Source organism: Pleuronectes platessa, chromosome 6 (assembly GCF_947347685.1).
Source record: "Pleuronectes platessa chromosome 6, fPlePla1.1, whole genome shotgun sequence".
In the NCBI taxonomy this organism is placed as follows: Eukaryota; Metazoa; Chordata; class Actinopteri; order Pleuronectiformes; family Pleuronectidae; genus Pleuronectes; species Pleuronectes platessa.
This window is the reverse complement of record NC_070631.1, coordinates 8453266-8474693: the sequence shown is the minus strand read 5'-3', so window position 1 is coordinate 8474693 and position 21428 is coordinate 8453266. Positions and strand designations below refer to the sequence as shown.

General features: G+C 44.0%; 1 protein-coding gene across 3 annotated transcripts in view; it reads left to right on the top strand.

The window, feature by feature from the left end:
• The first annotated feature begins 813 nt into the window (after positions 1-813).
• The window catches only part of tmcc1a (transmembrane and coiled-coil domain family 1a), a 42489-nt gene continuing 21874 nt past the window's right edge, over positions 814-21428 (top strand). Inside the window, exons 1-4 of one of the 3 annotated variants that reach the window (XM_053424059.1) lie at positions 814-896; positions 1621-1701; positions 11500-11557; positions 12652-12932. In XM_053424059.1, coding sequence (XP_053280034.1) covers positions 12681-12932 — 252 coding nt within the window. In that variant the 5' untranslated portion in view covers positions 814-896; positions 1621-1701; positions 11500-11557; positions 12652-12680. Of the gene's footprint in view, positions 897-1620; positions 1702-11499; positions 11558-11999; positions 12933-14574; positions 15534-21428 lie in introns of those variants that run through there. The other 2 variants (XM_053424058.1, XM_053424061.1) reach the window with 2 other exon arrangements.

Here is a 21428-nt window from a genome sequence, read left to right as displayed (position 1 = left end):
ACATTCCAATTGGACTGCATAGAATGTATTAATACATTTCTATGAATAATCTACATTTTCTTATAAAAAGATTGGTAATATGGACCTTGGCATGCACAAAGCAAGGTGATTAAGGCTTTTGAAGCCTAATGTAAGTGTCTCAAATTACCACGTAACCTGTCCCAGATTATCTAATTTAAGGGAAAACTTTCTTTGATATCTTTATGTTAGAAAACATCCTAAGGATTACAGAAAGGTGTTAATGTTGTTTGAATGTCTACAACAGATATCAGAATAAGTCCAAGAATTCGGACAAATGTATGTCCCACAATACCAAAATTCACTCTATGGTCTGGTCACCTATAAAAATCTGTCTTCCTCTCCTGCACCACTATCTATCTATCTCTCTATCTATCATCTTTATATCTTCATGTTATTTTATGAGGCTCTTGTTCTGCATTACCCTGTATACGCCTCATATGTTTATTTACACTTTTACACTTTACACTGTTTTAAGCCTCGTGTTTTAGTTACTGTATCGTTCTTCAACCAGAAGGTCGGCGGTTCGATCCCCAGTCCCCCCCCCCCCCCCCCCCCCCGCATGTCGAAGATCCTCCGCACTAATAGACGCTTTGAATAAAGCTTTCGCTAAATGACATGTTATGTTATAGTGTTGATACTGTAATTATAGCACAAGTGTTTCCTTTGGGGTTAATAAAGTCTTATCTTGCCTGAGGAGGGCTCGTGAACTTTTAAACGAGTGAGGCATCTCGCCGCAGGACCACCTTTGACTTTTGCTTCCCGCTCGGCGTGCGTCATGACGTCAGAGGGGTACGGAGGGTGGGCAGAGTGCGGGACGTACGGTGCTCGGCAGCTGAACGTCCGCGTCTCAGCCTCAACACTTCACTGTCATCCACGTAAGTGAGGATTATATGATGTGCTGTTGTTGTTGCAGTTGTTGCGGTCGTTGTTGTCGTTGTTTACCGCGTGTTGTGTGTGTGTGTGTGTACCGTTAGCCAAATAAGCAGTTGATGTAGATGTTGCCCCGCATTAGCAGCAGCAGCAGCAGCTCGGTGCGGTGCCGTGCGGCGCGGTGTCACAGTAACGGGACCGTTCACCTGAGAGTCACTGACTGGAGACACACTCACATTTCACCGGCTCTGCCTCACGTGTTGTCCCGACCCGCACTTTCCGCTGTCACCGCTTTGACTCGTTCCTCAACAGAAACGTGACTTTCCCTCGCGTCAGTTCATCTCCTGTGTCGGTATGTGAATTAAGAGAAGGACTCCAAATGTGTAATTTGGTCGATTCACGTGACGTCTGGAGATGGAACGATTCGCTCTCATGTGAAACCTCTTGTTTTATGACTTTGACAGCTTGTTATGGACTCCTGGAGGGGGGGGGGGCTTGGTTCCAATTAATGTAGTTAAGTTTTAATCAACCCTTATTTCAGTCTCCACTCAGCTAGCTAATGCAATCTTTAATGGGCTCAATACACTTCATGGCCAGGAGAGCGGTGTGGCTGCCCGCAACATATTATTAATATCAGTGTCTGGGAGACAGACGCATTTACAGGCAGGGAGACACCGATGCATTTAGAGGATCACAGTTTCCATCTCACTTTTGTCCTTCTTGTTGCAGAGCTGTGGGCCTGATGCAGCAGGATGTCATCTCCTCTGCAGTGAAGGGAAGCTGCTCCAGCGTCCCAACGATGGACTGAAGGTTTGTTTCCGTTCCTTTCACTCTACTCATCCATTCTCATGACATGGTCGCAGGCAGGCAGACTGCACAGCACTTATAGTATGACACACGTGTAGAGGGGCTGGAAGGGTCTGCTACGACATGATACAGCATATCCCACTATCCGGTCGACCTACTGTGCTAAGTGGCTGAGAGCTCAGCTGCCCCTCCAGGGCTCAGCTCACGCAGCCATTCATGTCTCACTTCGATGGTCAGACCACCAGGATGACGCTGCCCTCCTCCCTCCTCCTCCCTCCTCCTCCTCCTCCTCCTCTGCACTCACGTTGTTTTATTCCCCTTTGGGAGCCGAGCTAAGAACTGAGAGACTTCCTATATGTGTGATGTGCTTGTGTGTATCTGTATCTGTTCATCTTCATCTTAATGTAAAAATTCTGCACTCGGTGATGGGCTCATCCTTTAGATCAGATCACATATTACCACAGATCGCTGTGTGTGTGCCTGGCTCACACAAATGCTGATACATTGGCTGTGTGAACAGGAAACCAACGTTTCTCACTGCAAATCTGCAGCTAATGGATTAGCAAGATTAAAATGAGAAGTGGATTGTGATTAGTTTATGTATTTATATTGGTAGAGGCTTGTTTTGATTGGATGAAAATCGATTTTTGTGTGTTTATGTAGGTTTGTGTTACTATTGTATGAAGCTTGGTTGCTTGTAGATTGGCTGCAGTCATTCCGTTGTTTACATTGAATAGAACAAGTGTGTAGAATGATCTGTGTACAATAGGTCTTTCTCATAACTCTAATAACTCATAAATTAAAAAAATAAACATGTAGGAATTGTCGTTCTGCAAACTAATTACACATCCAAGTACACAGACACACATATATATCTAATCTTTATATTCTACCAGTTGGTCTTTATAACCAACGTGAATCCTTTACAAGGAAAAAAAAATGTCAAGGACAGGAAGGTGTTTACTTAAGATACACTTCCTTCAGCCTGGTGCTATTGGAGTTCTTCTAATATTGGCCTCTAGCTGTGACTGTGAACCTGGATGTGTGAGTCTGTGAACATGGATGTGTTAGCTTTGTGAGCATGGATGTGTTAGCTTTGTGAACATAGATGTGTTAGCTTTGTGACAGACTGTGCTGCCTCCACGATGTACCTGACTTCACACCTACTGGATGTGAATGTAAAGGCCTCAGCACCTTGCAACGCTGAGCAGGAGAAGTGTTATGGAGGATGGATAAATTGGTGCTTCATATGATGCTACCGAACATTCTAGCACATTTAATGATGAGATTCTCCCTCAGTGTTCTCTTATTTATGGGATACTGCTCGGTTGCCACGCTCTGCTGCAGAGGGCATTGCACTGCGGGCCCAGCATATCCTGTGTTGCCTGGGTTCAGTACTTGGCGGTAGTACCCCCAGCTTGGTTGTGCATTCCAACAAACGTAATTGGCAGTGGTTGTGAGTGGGAAGCCAGTGAGGGGCCGCGTCTCGGCAGTCGACCATGGAGCAACTTTAAGCTGCTCTTAAATTCATCCCTTGTTAATGTCTTATTGCATTTACTGCATCACTCTACTATGAACCTAACAAAGTGGATCTCTTAGGCCTTGTTACACCTACCATGCAGTGCACAATGTTGTCAAGCCTCTAAAATTACAACATTGAACACGTGAACCCTGTCTGTGGACACAACATAGTGTTTTTCCTACATTTCTCTTGGACATGTTGGTTTAACATTAATTTGACGGCCAATCCCCAGCATTATAAGATCCTGGTACTAGCATGCTGCCTGCTTATTGAACCATGGACATGAAAGTCTCGAAGTCTCAAAGTTTATAGCCTGACCACATCTTTTCTGCATCGCTTATTCTGTAAAATAAAAGTTGACATGCCCATACCGCTATGTCTGTGAAGAGCTGTATTTAGTACCCAGCCTGAATACCAACAAAAGATGTTTGTGAAGCTCCTTTGTCCTTTTCCCCCAAACAAATGATGCAGTGTTCAGTAACGGATTCAAAAGGATTCAGATAATCATTTTCCCCCCCCCACCTCAGTGGAGTGGAAAACCATCGCAGCATCGTTCACACAGCAATGGGACTCTGCTCTAAAGGGGAAGTGCTGTATCTCGGAGAGGAAACACTTTTTCCTTTCAATCTTTGGCCCTTTTCTGTGTCACTCTGTCTCTCTCACACACACCTTCTTCCTCTTCCTGCAGGATTAAGCAGAGGTGTCAAAGTGCGCCCTAAATTAGATGCCACAGACAGATCATTCTTCAAAAACTCCAATATGTGCCGAATGTTTTTCTTCCTTCCATTTCCTTCTGCTGCAGACAGATCGTGTTTCTTCCCTCCAGTAGGACTGACTCCCACTCGTCCAGAATGAAGGTGAAATTCCTTTATAGAGGCTGTGGTTTCTAGTGGCAACGAGCTGCCTGCTTCCCTCGGATCCTTTCCTGCTAGAAAACAGAGGCAGAGAAGAGGCACTTTAAAACACAACTGAGGTCTATGTTTATATAAGTCCGTATCTTCCAGAGTTACAGTAATTTTAGTTTAAAATCCCCTCAGTGTGTTTCCCTCAATGTTAATCTGATTGCATCTTGTTGCTCTGACTGAGTAATTAAGTAGTACAGGTGGTCTTCATGTAAACGTCAACAGGGCAGCAGGAGACTTTCCAGGTCAGACATGTTCACAAGAACAGAAAAAGGTCTGGAGCGTTCAGGTGAGGGATGGAACCTGGGCAGAGCGTGGAGAAGGCAGGACCCTTATGGTCAACAGCTCTCAAATCTCATTGTCTTTCCAATTCGACACCGTCATCGGCTTTGCTTCTATCTTGTGTTAGAAATGTCCCCACACTGTGACATTTTCCTGATGTCAGCTTTTCTTAAAAATGTAATCAGATGACGTTATGAAAATGTCCGGAGCAACTGACTCATACTTTTGCGTGTCAACATTCTCTCCATGTATTTCCACAGCATGTGATCACAAAGGAATCAAACAATAGTCACAACTTCCTGTTATTTTCGTTAAAATTTTGTTGGGGGGAAAAAGAGGCATTTCATTATTGTCCTGTCTTATTTGGATAAAGCCAGAGGGAATCTAAATGTAACAGTCACCTTTGACTGAATGTCAAAAAATGCTTCACCCTCGCAGATATAAGAAGACAGAAATATCAATTATTACATATCTGAAAAGGCCAGGTAGGGAATTTTGGACTAAAAAGACTGTAACTCAAGAACATTTTCACTTTTCATGTCAACTCAGATGGCTGAAACTCCACAGCAGCTTTATATCAACTTTTGACTTTAGACCTTAGATCCCCCCCATCAGGGCTTTAAAAAGGAACTGTCTGAAGACTGGAATGAACAGAGGATCAGCAGGAAAAATCTGTATCACTCTTCTTATAGGCACCTGACTGAAAATCTGTTCTTGTGTATCCAGATTTTCCAGACCAAGAAATAACCTTCTGCGCAAAACAGCCTGATTTTCATCAACCATTCTTTTCAACTTGTTTGCATCTTCTTCTCCTTCATGGATTGTTCACTTTAGATGTGGAGTTCTGGAGAAGGAACTAATATTCTCCCTCTTGATGTTGTTGACCGGCCGACTTCGCGCTGAAACCCAATATCACGCTCATAGTAAAAGCTTCGAGAACCAGAGCTTGGATGCGCAGAGCTCCAGTAACCCCTCCACTGAGCAGGAGAGGTGTCCAGTTACCGGAGCCCAGAGATTGGACTAAAGAGTTATTTAAATAGGTGACAACATGGACGATTTATGTCGGTTTCTCACCTGCAGGCACCACAAAGAGCCAGATGCTCTCTGGCCCGATAACCTGACAGGTTTCTGTCTTCAGTCGCACAAAGTGTGCGTTGACCCTGAGACACATTCCCCTTCCCCATTCCTGTGCGGCTGTGCGCCCTTAACACAATCTCTGGTATGAGATTTCAGCTGGTGTGTAGGTGGTTTCCAGGCCGTTGACAGCCGATGATGCTCTGCCAGAACGGGCTGGAATATGAGCTTCGTCGGCCTAGTCGGAATCCTGCCCGCTCTTAAACACCTATCAGGTTAGTAAGTGAAGACCACTTTGCAGGACTTGAAATGGATTATATTCACGATCTAATTTCTCCTCCTGACGAGTGGGAACCCCCTGTTCAGAACATCTGTCCGACTTCAAATCCTAATACATTTTACATCAGGTCGGACACATAACACCCGCACCCAGTGCTCTAGTGGCTGTAGTCAACATGGACTGGTGTCAGTTCCATGCACGGGGTGAATTATTCATGAGGAGACTTGCTGTCGTGTTCAGCACAGATGCGGAGGTGTCGCTTAAACAAAATCCCCCCCCACGACTCGTTCAGAATAATGCTCCATCACTCACCGTTGTCTCGTTTCACATCACTGCTCTGATGTCTAGATTCATTCACGGTCAAAGTGAATGAATACAGTGTGGTTTTTGCAATCCTGTAGGTATCTTTGTTATTTTATTTTTTGTAGCTTCTCACTTCTCTGACTCTGATATTCTTCTACTCTTGTAGATAGAGGTTTTTCCGATAGCGTGTTTCTCCCTTCCCGATAACCGTTTGCGATACCTGGACTCCGATACCAATGCATTTAAAACTTATATAATGTATCTTAACAGCTATATGCTACTAAACCAGAGTGGAAGTAAAAGTTGCTGTCATTGTTTTGTGGCGTCGCTCAGTTCAAACCCACTGAAAAACAAATACAAAGAGAGAATGAATGCCGTTGAACTTCTTCTATTTTCTAGTTTTACATATACAAAGGAAAAATAACATGTATAAATAAATCTAGGAAAAACCAACCTTCCAAGAACTGAAGTCTTACGTTGGCATTTTACTTGTGGGACTTTCCAGTGTGAAATATTTTCAAATTGCCGGTTTCTTAGCTAGCTCTGTCTGACAATGCACTACTGGAACTCACTTCAAGACGTGGTAATGTATTGGTATATAAATTAGTGTACTTGCCGATACCTGACACAGCATTTTTAGTGGTATCAGTATCAGAAGATCTCTCGTTTTAAGTGATTCACACATATCCAATATTCCTCCTGCTGTTCATCTTGCGTGAGTTTCATTGTTTTTCACAGAAATCTGAGCCCGGGGAGGTCACAGGGGAAGTAGTTACAGATGATCTCATGTGGCCTAAGAGAAATAATACGAAACGGTCATCTTTCCAAAGTGCTTTTGGCCCCCTTACAAGAAGAAATCTTTCATTCTTAAAACTTTTGTGAACAAACCTATGATGTCATTGAGCAAACTGCTGTTTCTTTTCTAAACGGGATTGTGTCATCTGGTTTGTCCTGTTCCTAAAGAGGCCGGGCGCAGCTTTGGCTGCAGGGCCTCCCGGTGGGTTTCATCTTGCACAATGGGGCGTTGTGCTTGCCTCTGTCAGGGAACTACCTGCCATTCACCTTCTCATTCAGACAAAATCTCAGCCGAGCGCCTGGCTGAACCCAACACGGCCGGGAGAAACACGCCATTAGGCTGGAGGCTTTTGATCCAGTCTGGCCTCTTTCACCCATGTATCCGTTTTCTCGCTTATTCCCCCGACGGATACAAAGAGTCGCGTCTTCTCTTATCACACATTTTGCAGTATGCTGAAGTCATCTCCTGCCCTGTCAGGACTGATACAACTGGGCTATTCACTGACTCCCCCCCCACCCTGCACACACACACATACACACACGCACACAAATACAATAACGATTGTTCCTGTTTCCTGCCTATGCTGTCATTCTGCAGCTGCTGAATGAGATATGGCCCATTTTCCATCGGTCCAAGACAAAACATAAGCGCATATACGAATGTACGCTCGCATATGTACACATTTCCACACAATATCATTCCCGCTATATCTCTCTTCCTCGTTCCTTTTCTCTGCCGGCCCGACACAAAAACACACATTCATGCGGTCACACACAAACATCGCTGCCAGAACTCTCTGGCCTAATTCCCCTCGTATTGATGTGTGTCTGTCAGTGAAAGAGGCGCAGCACAAAGAGCAGTGATGGGCCTGTGTGTGGCTCAGAGGGAACAAAGAGCGGTCTATCCCACGCCAGCTCTCAGACCCTTCTGGAAACACTGCACGGGCTTGTTTAAGCTACAGCCATATTTTGAATTAACCGACTGTATATGTTCAGCGATGAACAACATGGCTGCTTCAGTGTCAAAGAGCACCGGACAGATTGACCTCCACTTGTGTTTGCGTCTTTTTCAATCACAAGAGTAGAACACAAACAGTTAAGAGGAAACAGTGGTATGGTTATCAGCTCCACTAAAGAGATAATTTGTTTGTCTGTGTTAGTTTGTTATTTTTGCAGGATTATGCAAATAGTACACAACAGATTTTTTTCACTTTGTGTGCAGTGCCTCCCACAGAAGGTATTGCCTTCGCCAAGTAGATTAAGTCTGCATTTGTTTGTTCATCTGTTTGTTTGTCTGTCAGTTGGCACATGCAAAAAACACTACTGGGTGGATTACCATGACACTTGGTGGAGGAATGTGATATGGGTCAGGGAAGAAACCAATTTTGGGCTGGATCCAGAGCGTTAATCATTCTTTAACATTGTAAGACGTGGCGTTTTTCAAAATTTCAGTTGATGGCTCAGAGAGTAAAATAATCAGGCATGTTTATAGGCCATATATTTATGAGCTGGTGAATTTAAATATGGTTTCATAATGGGACTGTTGGCAGAGGGATGCACTCTGGTGCCATTCTGAGTGCATATATGGTTTGAAACTACAATTTACTGTAACTACTGACTGCATCCATTCAAAGGCTCTGATGCCCTGTGCAGTGCAGATACATGATTGTGCTCGCATTATATTAAACTACAGATTGTCTGCGTTTTTGCTTTTATACCCAGACTGATCATTTAAAAGTTGTGATACTGTTATTTATTGTTAAACATTATCACTTGAAAAAAGCTTGTTTATACAAAATAAAAAAGATCACAAATAAAAATAGGATTTCTTAATATTTACCACAACACCCCTTCTTTTCCTTTAAGCTTAATCTTGGATCTATTATTTTACTTCACTCATACTTATTCTCACTGTCTGCTAAATGAAAACTTGTGAATGTGTGAGTTGTTCTTTTCTGTAGGTGCCAGAGTCCATTTCACCATCTCATCTGACAGCAGGACTCTGTGTTTGTGTGTGTGTGTGTGTGTGTGTGTGTGTGTGTGTGTGTTCGTGTGTATTTATATTAGTGTGTAGCATGAGTGACGGTGACATGGTTCCAGAGAGGCCATTGTTGGTTGATTGTCATTCGCCTTTGACATTATTGTGAAACATGCTGACTCATTCAGGCTGCTGACCCCGGTGCCATGGCTGACATCTGTTTATCACAGACCACCACTTTTGAACATGAGATTAAATAGAGCTGAACACATTCATGTTTCTGAGGTTGATCTCAGGAAAAAGGGAAGAGAGTCAATATATTTCTAAAAGATCACCAAAGGATTATGTTTTTTTAAATGAGTAGCTGTTAAAGATCTAATTTAAAGTTTAATTGATAATTCAGTTGAGATTTCTTGGTCTGTCTCATTTTGATATTAACAATTGCCATACTTTCTTAGATCTTAAGAAAAATAACAAAAGTATACTAGATCGCAGGTGTACAGTCTTTTGCTGAAGTATGTTTTGCACGTTGTCTGGTACCATGTTGAGCAGTACATGGAACAGGACATTCGTAGTTCAGAGACCCATCTGTTGTTTGTTCTTCTGCGTCATCACTTCATCAAGGTGTAACGACAAGCCTTGCTTCAATCATACAAAGATGCAGTCAGGTCTCACAAAAGCATCCACACCAAGTCTAAAAATAAAGCGTTGTCCTCTAAAGGCTCCTGAAAGAGGATTTAGTTTGGAAATAAAACCATTGGCAATCAAGAAAAACATCCAATCCAGCGCTGGGATCAGTCTGCGGATGAAGGAGGGATTTACCGGCGCAGAGGGAGGGATGGGTGCACGGGTTTGGTACAAAGCTTCAGGTTGGGATTAATTTGGGTTTACCCCCCATAACGGCTCACCGGCTCCAAAACAACAGGAAAGTGCACTGTCATGATTAATCACTCATCACTGTGGCTGCCACTCATTAAGCTTTTCAGAAAAAATTGTTTCACATGAAACCACGTTTAAATTCACTAGATCCAGATTTCAGTTTTTTTCATCAACATCCATGAATGACTGTTGAAAAACACCTTATCTCACAATGATCTGGATCCACACTGAAATTGAATAGGTTTTTCCCTTATGGCATCTCAGTTTCATGGTAATCCATCGTTTAGTGTTTGTACAATAGCGATAATAACTTCAATAACTTCGTTCTCAGAGGTAATAAACTCAAAGTACAAACAAAAATAAAACAGTTTTAGAATTTTTAGGTCCAAAGACAAATCAATAGTCTTTAAAAAGGTACTTAACAGTCTCTTCTACTAGGCAGGGGCAAAATCATGACGTATATTTCCAGGTCCCGTGAGGACTTTGATTAAAGTGAATGTAATTATTGCCCGGATGTAATCAGTAAAACCACCGAGTGGAAGCTGTGTTATTAGTCTGAAAGGTTTGGCCTTAGGGTTGACAGCACAATGTCTAAATCACCTCGCACAGCAGCCAGGTTCCGGGTGACTGTATTCATCTTCTTCTTTTTAATTCTTTTTTATCTTATTAACTTCTTCTTCTCTCTCAGGCAGTCAAAAGTGACAGTTGACTGACTGGCAACACCATACTGACCCGCTGCCACTGTATCAAACACATCAGTATCTGCTCATGGAACAGAAAAGATATTAGTTGGACACGTCACCTTTGTTGGAAGGACAGGTCAAGCATGACTAGACAGGTAGCTGTAGGAAACCTGAAGCCTCCGTTTGTCTGATTTAAGATCAGTTTGTGTAGAAAATAAAAGCCGCTGTGTAAATACATTTGTGTTCAGAATGCAGGTTCTCTTGTTTAAGTTTTGAAAAGCGATATGTTACCTGCAAGTATCTTAATTCTCAATCTTGTATTCTTCCGTCTCTGGACTTAGTGTAAAACTGATTTATTCATAGCCGTGTCACAGCTTAATCGGCATGGAATAAATTCTTGAAGTTATGTCTGTCTGCCCAACTTTGTGTTATTCTTCGTGACATGACAGCGCAGCTGAAGGAATAAAGTTTGAATATGTAACTGCGCCTCCCCAGGCTCCCTATGTTCCCGCCTCGCTTGTTTTGCTGTCCTCAGTGGAAGCAGATATTGATGCTGCAGGGAGGCTCAGCCTGTCTGCCTGTCTGTCTGTGGGTCTGTCTCTGAGGTGATCACTTCTCCACCAATGAGGTTCCTTCTTGAGGAAGGCAGCTTGTATTTTATCAGGTGCTCTTTGTTGGGGTTTTTGTCTCTGACTTGGATTTAGCGAGGCAGCTTGTGAGGCTGCAGGAGGCGGCTGTGCACTGTGCACCGTGTTTGTGTCACTGCACTTTGTGTTGTTCACAGTGTGGAAACCCTTGTCTCTTGATACTGCCTCAGGATAAGGAAGGGGCCCGTTTGGGAATAATAAATGAGCTCCTGGAGGAACACAAATCACACAACGCTCTGCCACGCATGTTCATCATTTTTCTATTGACAACGTGTTCACAGCTCACACTGGAAATGGAATGTATCGTTAAATGATTTTTGATTGCAATCAGAATGAGATGTGTAATGGTTGAAGAAGCTTTAGATCATTGAGGTAACTGGGAATGAAGTTTCAAATATTTAAAATGGTTCTTTGTTTTTCTTTCCGTTGTGTCCCTCATCTGTCTCCCCCTCTCAGGTAATCCATAAGAGTGAGTCACACGAGGCTGACAGTCTGGCTGACGGTCGGGCTGATGGTATGTGTTTTCTATTTTTCTTATGATGGGAGACATTGTCATTTCCCCTCTCTGCTTCCTCTATTATTTTCTACATCCTTTCCCTTCACCCTCTTGGGCCTTTCTGGTTGCATCCCCCCTCCAGGCTATTGTTTACTTTCTTAGTCTGCATGTATACCGGCTTAGTTTTTTAATTCATTTATGCTTCATTTTGTGGTCTGAATATCATGCTGGCTAACCTGGATCCAGAGGCTTTCCCTGAAACACTGGGCTATTTGTATGTTGAATGATTCAGAGGAATATATGATACCATCCTCAATGCAGATTCATCCTGCCCTGTCTACAAACTGTACAACTTAAGTCTGTCTGTTCACACTTCCTTCCATTTGCAATTAGTGAATGTTTATCACTGGAACCAGGCAAAATTCTATCCTCTCATAATCCATCTCTCTCTCTGCACTAGACCAGCATGGCTTCTTGTTCCTGAATCAAAGATGCATGCTCCCTCTTTGGATTCATCCCCCTGACCATCACTGAGCCGATCAAACCCTCTGTCAGTCAGTTCCATCTCCACTTCCACTGTTCTCCGCTCTACTCGACTGTATTCGAGTCTCTCCTCCACAGTCGTTGTCCTGTTGTGAGCCCCTTCATGTCTGACAGATAGAGAGGGAAGTATCAGTAGACGTTCTCACTGTATAATTCCTCCCTGGTCTTCATTGGAGGTCAACAGGGCCACATGCAGCAAGGGGATGATAATCAAAGGGAGTCTGAGGGGGTGGGTCCCAGTTCAGGTCCTGGAGCTAGAAGAGACACCGTGGGATCTCAAAATCCAGGGTTGAAGAGGGCCTCATCTGAGTCAGAGCACCCGTCTCTCAGTAAAATGAGCCAGAACGCCAGGGAGAGCATGGGGGTTCTTGGCCAGGGACTCAAACAGCTGTTCCAGCAGCAGCGTAAACGCCTCTCCCTCTCTCGCTCCACCACCACCTCCTCGTCTTCCTCCTCATCTTCCTCCGTAGTGTCAGCAGGCGGTACCTCCCCCTCTGCCCCTGAGGATGCCTCGGGGTCCTGCTGCCCTGACTCTGACTGCCTCTCTGCTCCTGTGGTTCCTTCTGCAGCTGGCCAGGGCTCAGTGGCTGCAGGCACGATGAGGCGTGGGACCAGCCTCCAGAGCCGGCGCAGTAAGGGGTCCGGATCGGGGAGCGGGGACCGCGATCCTCTCCTGAGAGGCAGCCCCCAGGCCCCACGCCGCCGTTATACCACTGATCCACAGCAGCATATCAGCCGCCCGCGGTCCTCCTCCACCACTGACACCACACCCAGTAGCCCTGCCCCTGGGAACACTGGCAGCGATGTCGTGCTGTCATCAGGGTACCAGTCTACGGAGGAGACAGACAGGGTAAGTAACATCAGCCGTGAATCACGTTATCCCGTCACACACTGATTGATGTCCTCAACTCCCCCTCTACTGGTGTCAGGCCTTGTTTGTCAGTGAACAAGTGAAGACAGTCAGTCAAAAGCTGAGGTTCACTTTGCTGCTGATGCAACAATCCCTGCTGTTTCAGCTGTGAGCACAGAGAGAGCACTCTGCTGTCTGTCATCACCGCAGTCTGAGTCTGCTAAGTACTGACTATTGATCAAGAGCAAGGATGTTTTGTTACGGCCAAAACACCATTAATCCAAGCTGAGGACAGGTGCAGATCTACTGTGCAGCTGTCTGACAAACTGCACAATGATAAAACACATTCAGTCTCCCACAGATACAATAGGGTTAAGTGATAGGTTCACAGGTTTGGATGTTTTGAAACAATAGTCAGGCGCTCATACCAACACTGACACAGATTTAGTTGCTGTAATCATTCCCTCAGTCATTAAGAGATCCCTTTCCAACACACTTCCAATGGAAGTGATGAAGGATCAAATTAATTATGTTTTCATTAGGCACATTCATTCTCTGGACTTAATGAGGCTGCATCCAAAAATCAGGTCAATAGCCACCAGAGTTACAGTCTCTCTGTTACCGTCCCTTCACAGCGGTTCAGTGCAGGACCAGTGGGACACCAAGCTCATAAAAAACACAATTTTTTATGTAAAATTTAAATATTTTATCCATCTGAATAACCTAGATGGCTTAATCTTAAATACATTTAAATATATTTTTGCACCAAATAAGCCTGTATTTATTTGCCCAATTTAATTCCTTTGGCAATACAGGCCGGCATATTCTAATGTCTGGTATGAATTAACATATCGTCAACTGATAGTAAGTTTTTGTGTTTTACTTGAACGTATGTAATACATAGTCTGTTCGGAATTAAATTTGTATTGCCATATAGCTACTTTGTGGAGCAAATACCTCATTGTGGTTGATTTAGAGATCATTAAGAGCAGTGTGTGGATGGACTGTTATTACGGCAACATCTTCTTTGGAAACATAGCCTTTTTATAATCACAAGCTCCTGCAGGTTCAGTGTTCCTGTTGCAGTTTGATCTGTCTGCCACCAGAGGTCACCGTCAGATCGTTGAACCTGCTGCGACTGGGCTTGGTTCATGGTGAGGTTGTGTTTGCATTGTGAGCTCATGTTTGCCGTCGACCAGCCTGATCTTTGGGTTAATGAAATAAGTCATTGACTTTCTCCAATCAGTTTGTCTCATCTGTGGTCAGTGGGTCCAGACCAGAGGCTGCTGCTTTAACCCGTGATCTACATTTAATATAGTCATTGCACATTTCTTCAAATCTGAGTGTCCTTCAGTCCTGATCCCTGGTCCTGACAGAGCAGCAGAGACAAACATCTGAGCTCCATTAGTGCTGCTGCTGCTGCTGTCACGCACCAGCCACCTTTCTGTGGTCTCGACCCCGGCACAGATTCAGAACTGGCCTCCCTCATCTGTAGCTAAAGCCACGACCCGGACGCTGAACAGCAGCACAGCAGGTCATCCAAGGAGTCACCGTGGTTACGCCGAAACTTGCACGCCTAGCACTACGCCCGCCCTTTTGTTGCCATGGTAACGGTGAGCTCGACCTTGGAGGTGTGTAGCGTCCCAGTGTAGGTCGAGGGCTGTGGTGACTGAATTTCAGTTTTTTGGCAGGAGTGAGGATCATCTCTTCTGTCATTTCATCATCACCCTCTTTCTTTCTTCCTTTCTTTTTGTCTGTCTTTCCTTGCCTCCTTCCTTCTTTTTGTTTCTTTGTTTCTTTCCTTTTTCTTTCCTCTTTTCTTCCCCTTGCTTTTTTCCCCTTCTTCTTTCTCTCTCTCTTTCCCCCACCCTCTGTCCCTGGAGAGAGTTTGTGTAGACAGTCAGCTGGTCCCTCCTCCTCTACCCTCCTCCCCCTCCTCCTCCTCCTCACACCGCCCTTCGGCTCACTGACAGGAAGCAGGAGGCAACCTTGGCTCGTCCTAGATGAGTTAGGGCTGATCACTGTCTGTGTGTGAATGTTATCAGGGGTGTGTTCAGAAAAGGATATAGAGGGGTGTGTGTCTGTGTGAGTGTTAAACCTCATTTTTGTCTTCTCTCTAAGTGTGTGTATGTATGTGTGTGTGTGTGTGTTTGTGTGTGTGCGTGCACGCGTACATGCACTGACAGCCATGTGGTGTGAGCATCTTGTGTGACTGCCTGTGTCTGTGGGAGAAAGCGACAGAGCTCAGGGGATCACTGTGAATATGAGTAGAGGGCAACACAGCTGAGCTGTCTTTATCTCTGCTCGCTCTCATCGCCTTTTTTTTTCGTCGCTCATTGGTGTTTGTACAGTAGACGAAAACAGTGTGGACTAGAAATGTGTGTGCACATGGTTGTTTGGAGAGGAGGGTAGAGTGTGTGCCCTCAGTGTCTGTGTGTGTGTGTGTGTGTGTGTGTGGGTGTGTGTGTGTGGATTATGTGAGCGGTGTGCGCTGTGGAGGGATCCGAGTGGAGTCAAGTAGAACAGGGGGTCCAGCTGTGGGCCGGCACTCGGTCTGTCAGGATGGTGCAGCGCTTCAGTCTTCGTAGACAGTACTCCAAGGTAAGCTGAAAACATAGAAGCCTAATTGTGTTCCTTTGAAACCGTGTGTGTGTGTGCGTGTGTGTGCGTGTGTGTGCATGTGTGTGTGTGTGTGTGTGTGCGCGTCTTCCCATCTCCATGCTGAAGCTCCTTTCATGACTTTCATAGCTGACTTTCTCCAAATATCTGCTGCCTGCAAAGTCTTTTATTATCTTTATAAAAGCTAATGTGATGCACTTGCATATCCTTTCCAGCCATCTTTCTTTCTCTATCTCCAGCTATTTGGTATCACTGCAAGATTATGTGTTTATTGCTGCATGATCAGAGCTTTTAGTTTGCAGCAGACAAAATGGTTAGAAAAAAAGACTGTTATTAGCCACTTGACCACAACGAAGAAAGAACTCTTTGGAAACTTTTTGCATATCCCCAGCTCTTTGCATAGTTCCGGCCATTTCCTAAATAAGTGGTGTGTCTTTGCACTTTATCAGAACCCCTGTTAAACAGTAACTCATGCTGAAGCCGAGTGGCAGCCTGTGAGGTCAATCACTGAGGGATGTTATTATAGTAAACATGATGTGTGATTATTACTGTTTTGGGAGCATTTATGACTCATTTGCTGTAACAGGCTACTTTAACCTGCTTTACAACCCTCTGTGAGTTTGACGTATCTGTCCCCTGGTGGTCGTTTTATCAGCGAGCAGAGGGCGTTGTGTGAAAACTCAGCATTAGCTCAGTTCTGCAGCTGGAGCTCAGCCTGTGGGATTACTTACAATTAGATGCTGATTAATTGATTGACTGATTAAATCCTCCCTATTCATCTTAAGCTCTGTGTAATGGTGCTGATGATGTTCATATGCCTGGAAGCATCAACTTGTGCAGGAACAGATGGGCCGACAGAAGCACCAACGTTCAGACTGCAAGGCTTCCACCCAGACGGATGGAGCCCCCTCTTGTCAGATGAATTGAGAGATAGACCAGTAGTTTAAAAACAGGCAGAGGGATTGAAGGGCTGGAAGGCGTGAAATGTTTAGTGTCGAGATGGAAGACTTGTGTTAGACAGAAGACAGTAGCGTCTCGTGGGACATAAGCTACGAGTTGAGCTGAAACTGAAGCCAGGCCTTGAGGCCATCCCTCTGCTGGATTTTTGTGGGTGAGAAAGACTGAGGCTGTGTTTGTCTTTGGAGAACATACCCTCCTCCAGGGTCTGTCTGAAAATGCTCGCTAACCTTGTTCCCTTCAAGAGAGGGATGTTGGGAAATATTGGAGAAGAGGGGGGTTGGGTAGATGACCCCGTTTCTTTCCCTCAGGCCACATCCCCGCATGCCCACCTGTCCTCACGCTCATCCTTTGTCTGCTATTGTCTGCCATCAGACCTTGTGTTGCATACCGAGATAAAATACCTTGTTGTCCTGAAGAATCCAAATCAAAACATGCCACAAATTTACACAAGCAATATCAAGCTCAGCTGGAATCATGCAGCTGCAGACTGAACGAAAGTACCCTCACACAATTTTATATTTTAATATGCATGATTCCTTTCTAAGTTGTCAGCTATTCATATATGTTATAACCCCTTAAAATGTAATCTATTACATGTGATATTATGTACTGTAGTCTGATAATCTGATAAACAGTTTAGTTTGTACATTTATGTATAGGAATTTTTACCTTGAGTGACTTGAGTTAACGTTTATCGAGCGATTCCTCTAAATAAAAACCATTTGTATATTGTTCTTGTACCGGATCAGGCTCTTCCTTATAGTGGATTAATCAGATGATCTCAATTAATTGACCTATTTCATTAATTGTTTTATTTATTAATTCAATTTTTTCCCAAATTGGGATCAATGCAGTACATTTATCTTATATCTTATTTTATCTATTAATTAGTTGATCCAAAATACCAGAAAAGAGTGACAAATCAGGCAGTCAATCACAAGTTGACTTCTTCAGATTGCTTCTTTTGATCAATCAAGAATAGAAAACACAGAGATATTTATGCAAGACCAATACAGTTTGAGAAACTGAGCACAGATATTTATCACACAATTTAGTTTATTTTGTTTGTTTTACAATTGTCCAATTGTTTCAGGCTCTAGTTTGGTCCATTTCTTAAACTTACAGTTTCATTATGTTTTTCAAATCCATGTGTCTGAGGATTTTGTTGTCTCGGATGTTTGTCTCAGATGTTTGCCATGTCTTAATAATAAATGTCTGCCTCTTCTAGGATTTCAAACAAAGTCCCAACCAAAAAAATGAGGGGATGAAGTGTTAAGAGTAGTTTTCTGTATTTTTACACAAGCTTCACTCATGATGGATCTCGTCCTCTTGTGTATTTCCAGCTGTGCAGTTGTCCTGTTAGAGAGCAGCAAATGTCAGTGGGAGGTGTGGAACATCACCTGGTCCCCCGAGGCTTGTTCTGTCCCTGCATGTTTAACCTCCTCATCACTGCGTCTCCCCCCTCCCCAGGCCTTCGTGCCCTTTTTCAGCAGGACACCTCAGCTCGTCCTGCAACTTCACTTAGTGACACAGAGTTATTTGAAAAGCTGGGTCACATTCACTAATTCACAACCAGGGCTACGGATGCACATCACCGCATTCAGGTCTTACCAAACCCCTGCCACAGCAGATGCCCTCTAGTCATAGTTTAACATTCCCAGAAGCACGCAGTCAAACCTGTGTATAATCAAACAACTGAGTTTCGATTGACTTCCAGCAGCGCGAGAGCGAAGCGGACACGTGGATGATGCAGCTTGTGCTCTTAGCCCTTACTTATGTCATCCCATTGCTGTGTTTACCAACTACCAGCCCGTAGCAAATCGTTTTTTCAGGCACAGAGAGTGTGATGTCAGTGCACCATCATGACGCTCGGTGGCTCACAGTTGTTGACTGTAACTGAGACCTTTCTGCAGTGTTACAGTCAGATGAGGAAAGGGCGGCGGATCTGTGGCTTGTGGTTTTTGCTAACTTTCGGGGAAGGACTGAATAATGGTTCTTCTCAGATGAGTTATTCACCCTTCGCTGCTTTGTTATCTTTTCTCCTCTCTTGTCCTTCTTATCTACCATTTCATCATCCTCCCCTTCACATATCCTTTATCCCTCATCTCAGACAAACCTCAGTCTTTTTTTTTTTCCGAGTGTGTAAACAGTGTAAGCATTTCTTTGCAGACTTTACACATACAGATCATTAACAGGTGGCAGTGTGTTTGTGTGGAAGTGTATTTGTATTCTATAGTGCGGCTTAACATGTGTGTGTTTATATGAGGCAGAGACACCGTCATTGATCAGCAGAGCAAACGCTGGTATCGAGTGTGGATTAAACACAATGGATCTCCTGTTCTCTGCTTTCTCTTTACTTACATTACTTCTCATGAATGGGTTTGCGTGTGTGTGCGTGTGTGTGTGCGTGTGTGTATTTACTTTCCTGCATGGGTTTGCTGGCACTCAGTGGGCCTCTCCAAACGCCATTCTTCCAAAAGATAATGGCCTGCAATTGTTCTACACTTCTTTGTCTCTTTATATTTGCGTTCATATTATTGTACAGATTTGTGTGTTTGTAAGTGAAAGGAGGAAATGTAATCAAACAGGAGGTTTTTTTAATTGAACAAGCACCAAAATCCATCGCTTTGTTTCCCTCTTACCTCCTCTACACCCTTTACCTCCTGTTTGTTGTACTTCCCGTCTCAACGCCCGGCCTCTCTATAGCCCTCTCTGTGTCTTCACCCCTCTCATCTGTGTCCAGCTCCCAGACACGGGAGTGGGTTGCCCATCTCCATGGCAACAGGGTGATGTTCAAAGAGGGCTGACGCGCCTTTACCCGGCTTAACGCTCAGAGGTTCACCGTCTGATCTCACAGCCACCTCACCGGTCTGCCTGGTGGAGGAAAACCTCCGACAGCATAGAAAAACTCTTAAAAATACACAGCGGCAATATACCAAATTTGCCAACTGCTGTTTCTTTTGTCATATATTTCTGCTGCCTGAGCCAGGACATGTTTGAATGGCACATCATCACTTAGATCTCAGGTCCGCTGCCGTTTCCTATTCCCGTTCCGATGCATCTTTCTTCATCATCTGAATGGTTTACAAAGTGAGTTTGGGATTTGTGTTGAAACGTCACCAAAGTTTGTTTGTCAGTTAACAAACCTCACTGGGACTCCTGCCTTCCACTTCAAAGGGAATCATCAAAACTAAGTAAATAGTTTCGCTGTGAAACCATTGTTAAAATCCGGAGAGAGGCCTTGAATCAAATGCTAATCTTCCGTGTGCAGGCGTGCATGTGTAAGCATGTGCATGTGCGCTTGCTCTCTCCACCCAACTGTTTGTGTTCCCTTTGAAGAGTGGCCCCGGCCTGTTTAATTAGGCTGCTGAATATTCATGTCCTATACATATAGGCCAACGCCCTTATCCTGTGCTGGCTGCAATTAGCATAAACAATACTGTGAACATGCTTGGATCTTCCGCACATAAATACATATTGTGGTCTCCATGGGTGCAGATACAATAAGCGATTTTGTGTGTGAAACCATCACAGCAGATGTGATGGTGTGAAATATTTGACTCAGAATGGTTCAGAAAGAATGTGTGTGTGTTACAGAGCAGGATGGAAGAAGTCATGGGAAAGTAAGAGGAAGATAAAGCTGTGAAGTTGAATTTATTCTTCCTGTTAACCAGTTTCATAGGGTTTCTAAAGTGGGTCTGATTGAGGAAGGAGTCTGCTGCGGCTCCCTGCCGGTTTCTCTGCTGCTATTAATAGACAGATGTCTTCTGAACCAGTGGTTTTCAAGGACATTTAAATGTATTACATCTTGAGCAAAGACAAATCACAGCTTTATTTCATTCTGATTGATTTTCTGCCTTTGCGATCATTTTTCACATCTTGACATGACATTCACGAGGTCATGTGTAATAAATAACATCAGCTGATTGATTATTACAGAAAAACAGCCTAATAATCTTCTCACATTTTTTCTGGTTACTCAGTTTGGGCTCTGCATGAGATCATGTGCGATTGACATGTCAGCAGTGAGTCACTATAGGTCATCTTTTGTGCATTTATTTCTGGCCTGCAGCTGGTCCTTCCTCTTCGGGTTAGTGTGTGTGAGTGTGTGTGCACAGAGAGGGGGAAAGAGGACATTAGTGTGGGCATGCACGTGTATCTAAAGTGTTTTCTCAGCCGCTGCAGGATTGCCACATATTTGGTCAGTGACTGAGGATGTTCTGTTCAACCTTGACCCACATTCTTCTTCCTCAGACACCATCCTCCAGCTATATTAAATTCTGGATTCTTACGTGCTCACTTTGACTGAGGCGACGCTCCATGTTTGTGTTGTCAAAATTTACCACCACACACCTTTCTGATAAGACGCGGTTTGGTTTTCCTCTCTTTTCTCTGCAGATTGTTTTCAAAGTGAAATTGCTTATTCTAAGGGAGGGAGAGCAGAGGGGAAAAGGCAGACCCACTCAGACAGGACATGCTCTGCAACCCCTGCCACTCCCTGTTCAGTCTGTATCATTTGTGTCTCTGATGAATTATGGATGAAACTAAAGATCACTGAGCTCAGCTCTGCTCCACTGACCCACTTAGAACACACACATTTCAGATCTGATCACATCCACTAGGCGGAAATATCATATTTTGTCGACGCTATTAAACAGACCCATTGCTCTCATTGTCATGTATCTGAGAGACTAATTTTTCCACCAGAAAATTACCTCTAGACCAATGACATATTATATTACATCTGTTTTTGCTCTGGTAGATAACACAGTCTGTTGAATATCCTCTATCTGCAAACTGACATAAATATACATGACCTGCCATCTCCTATCTTTTCTCATCTCACAATAAGATATATTATACAAGCACAAGAGTTACACATTTAGCTGCCCTCACCCTGACCATTTCTGCTTTTCA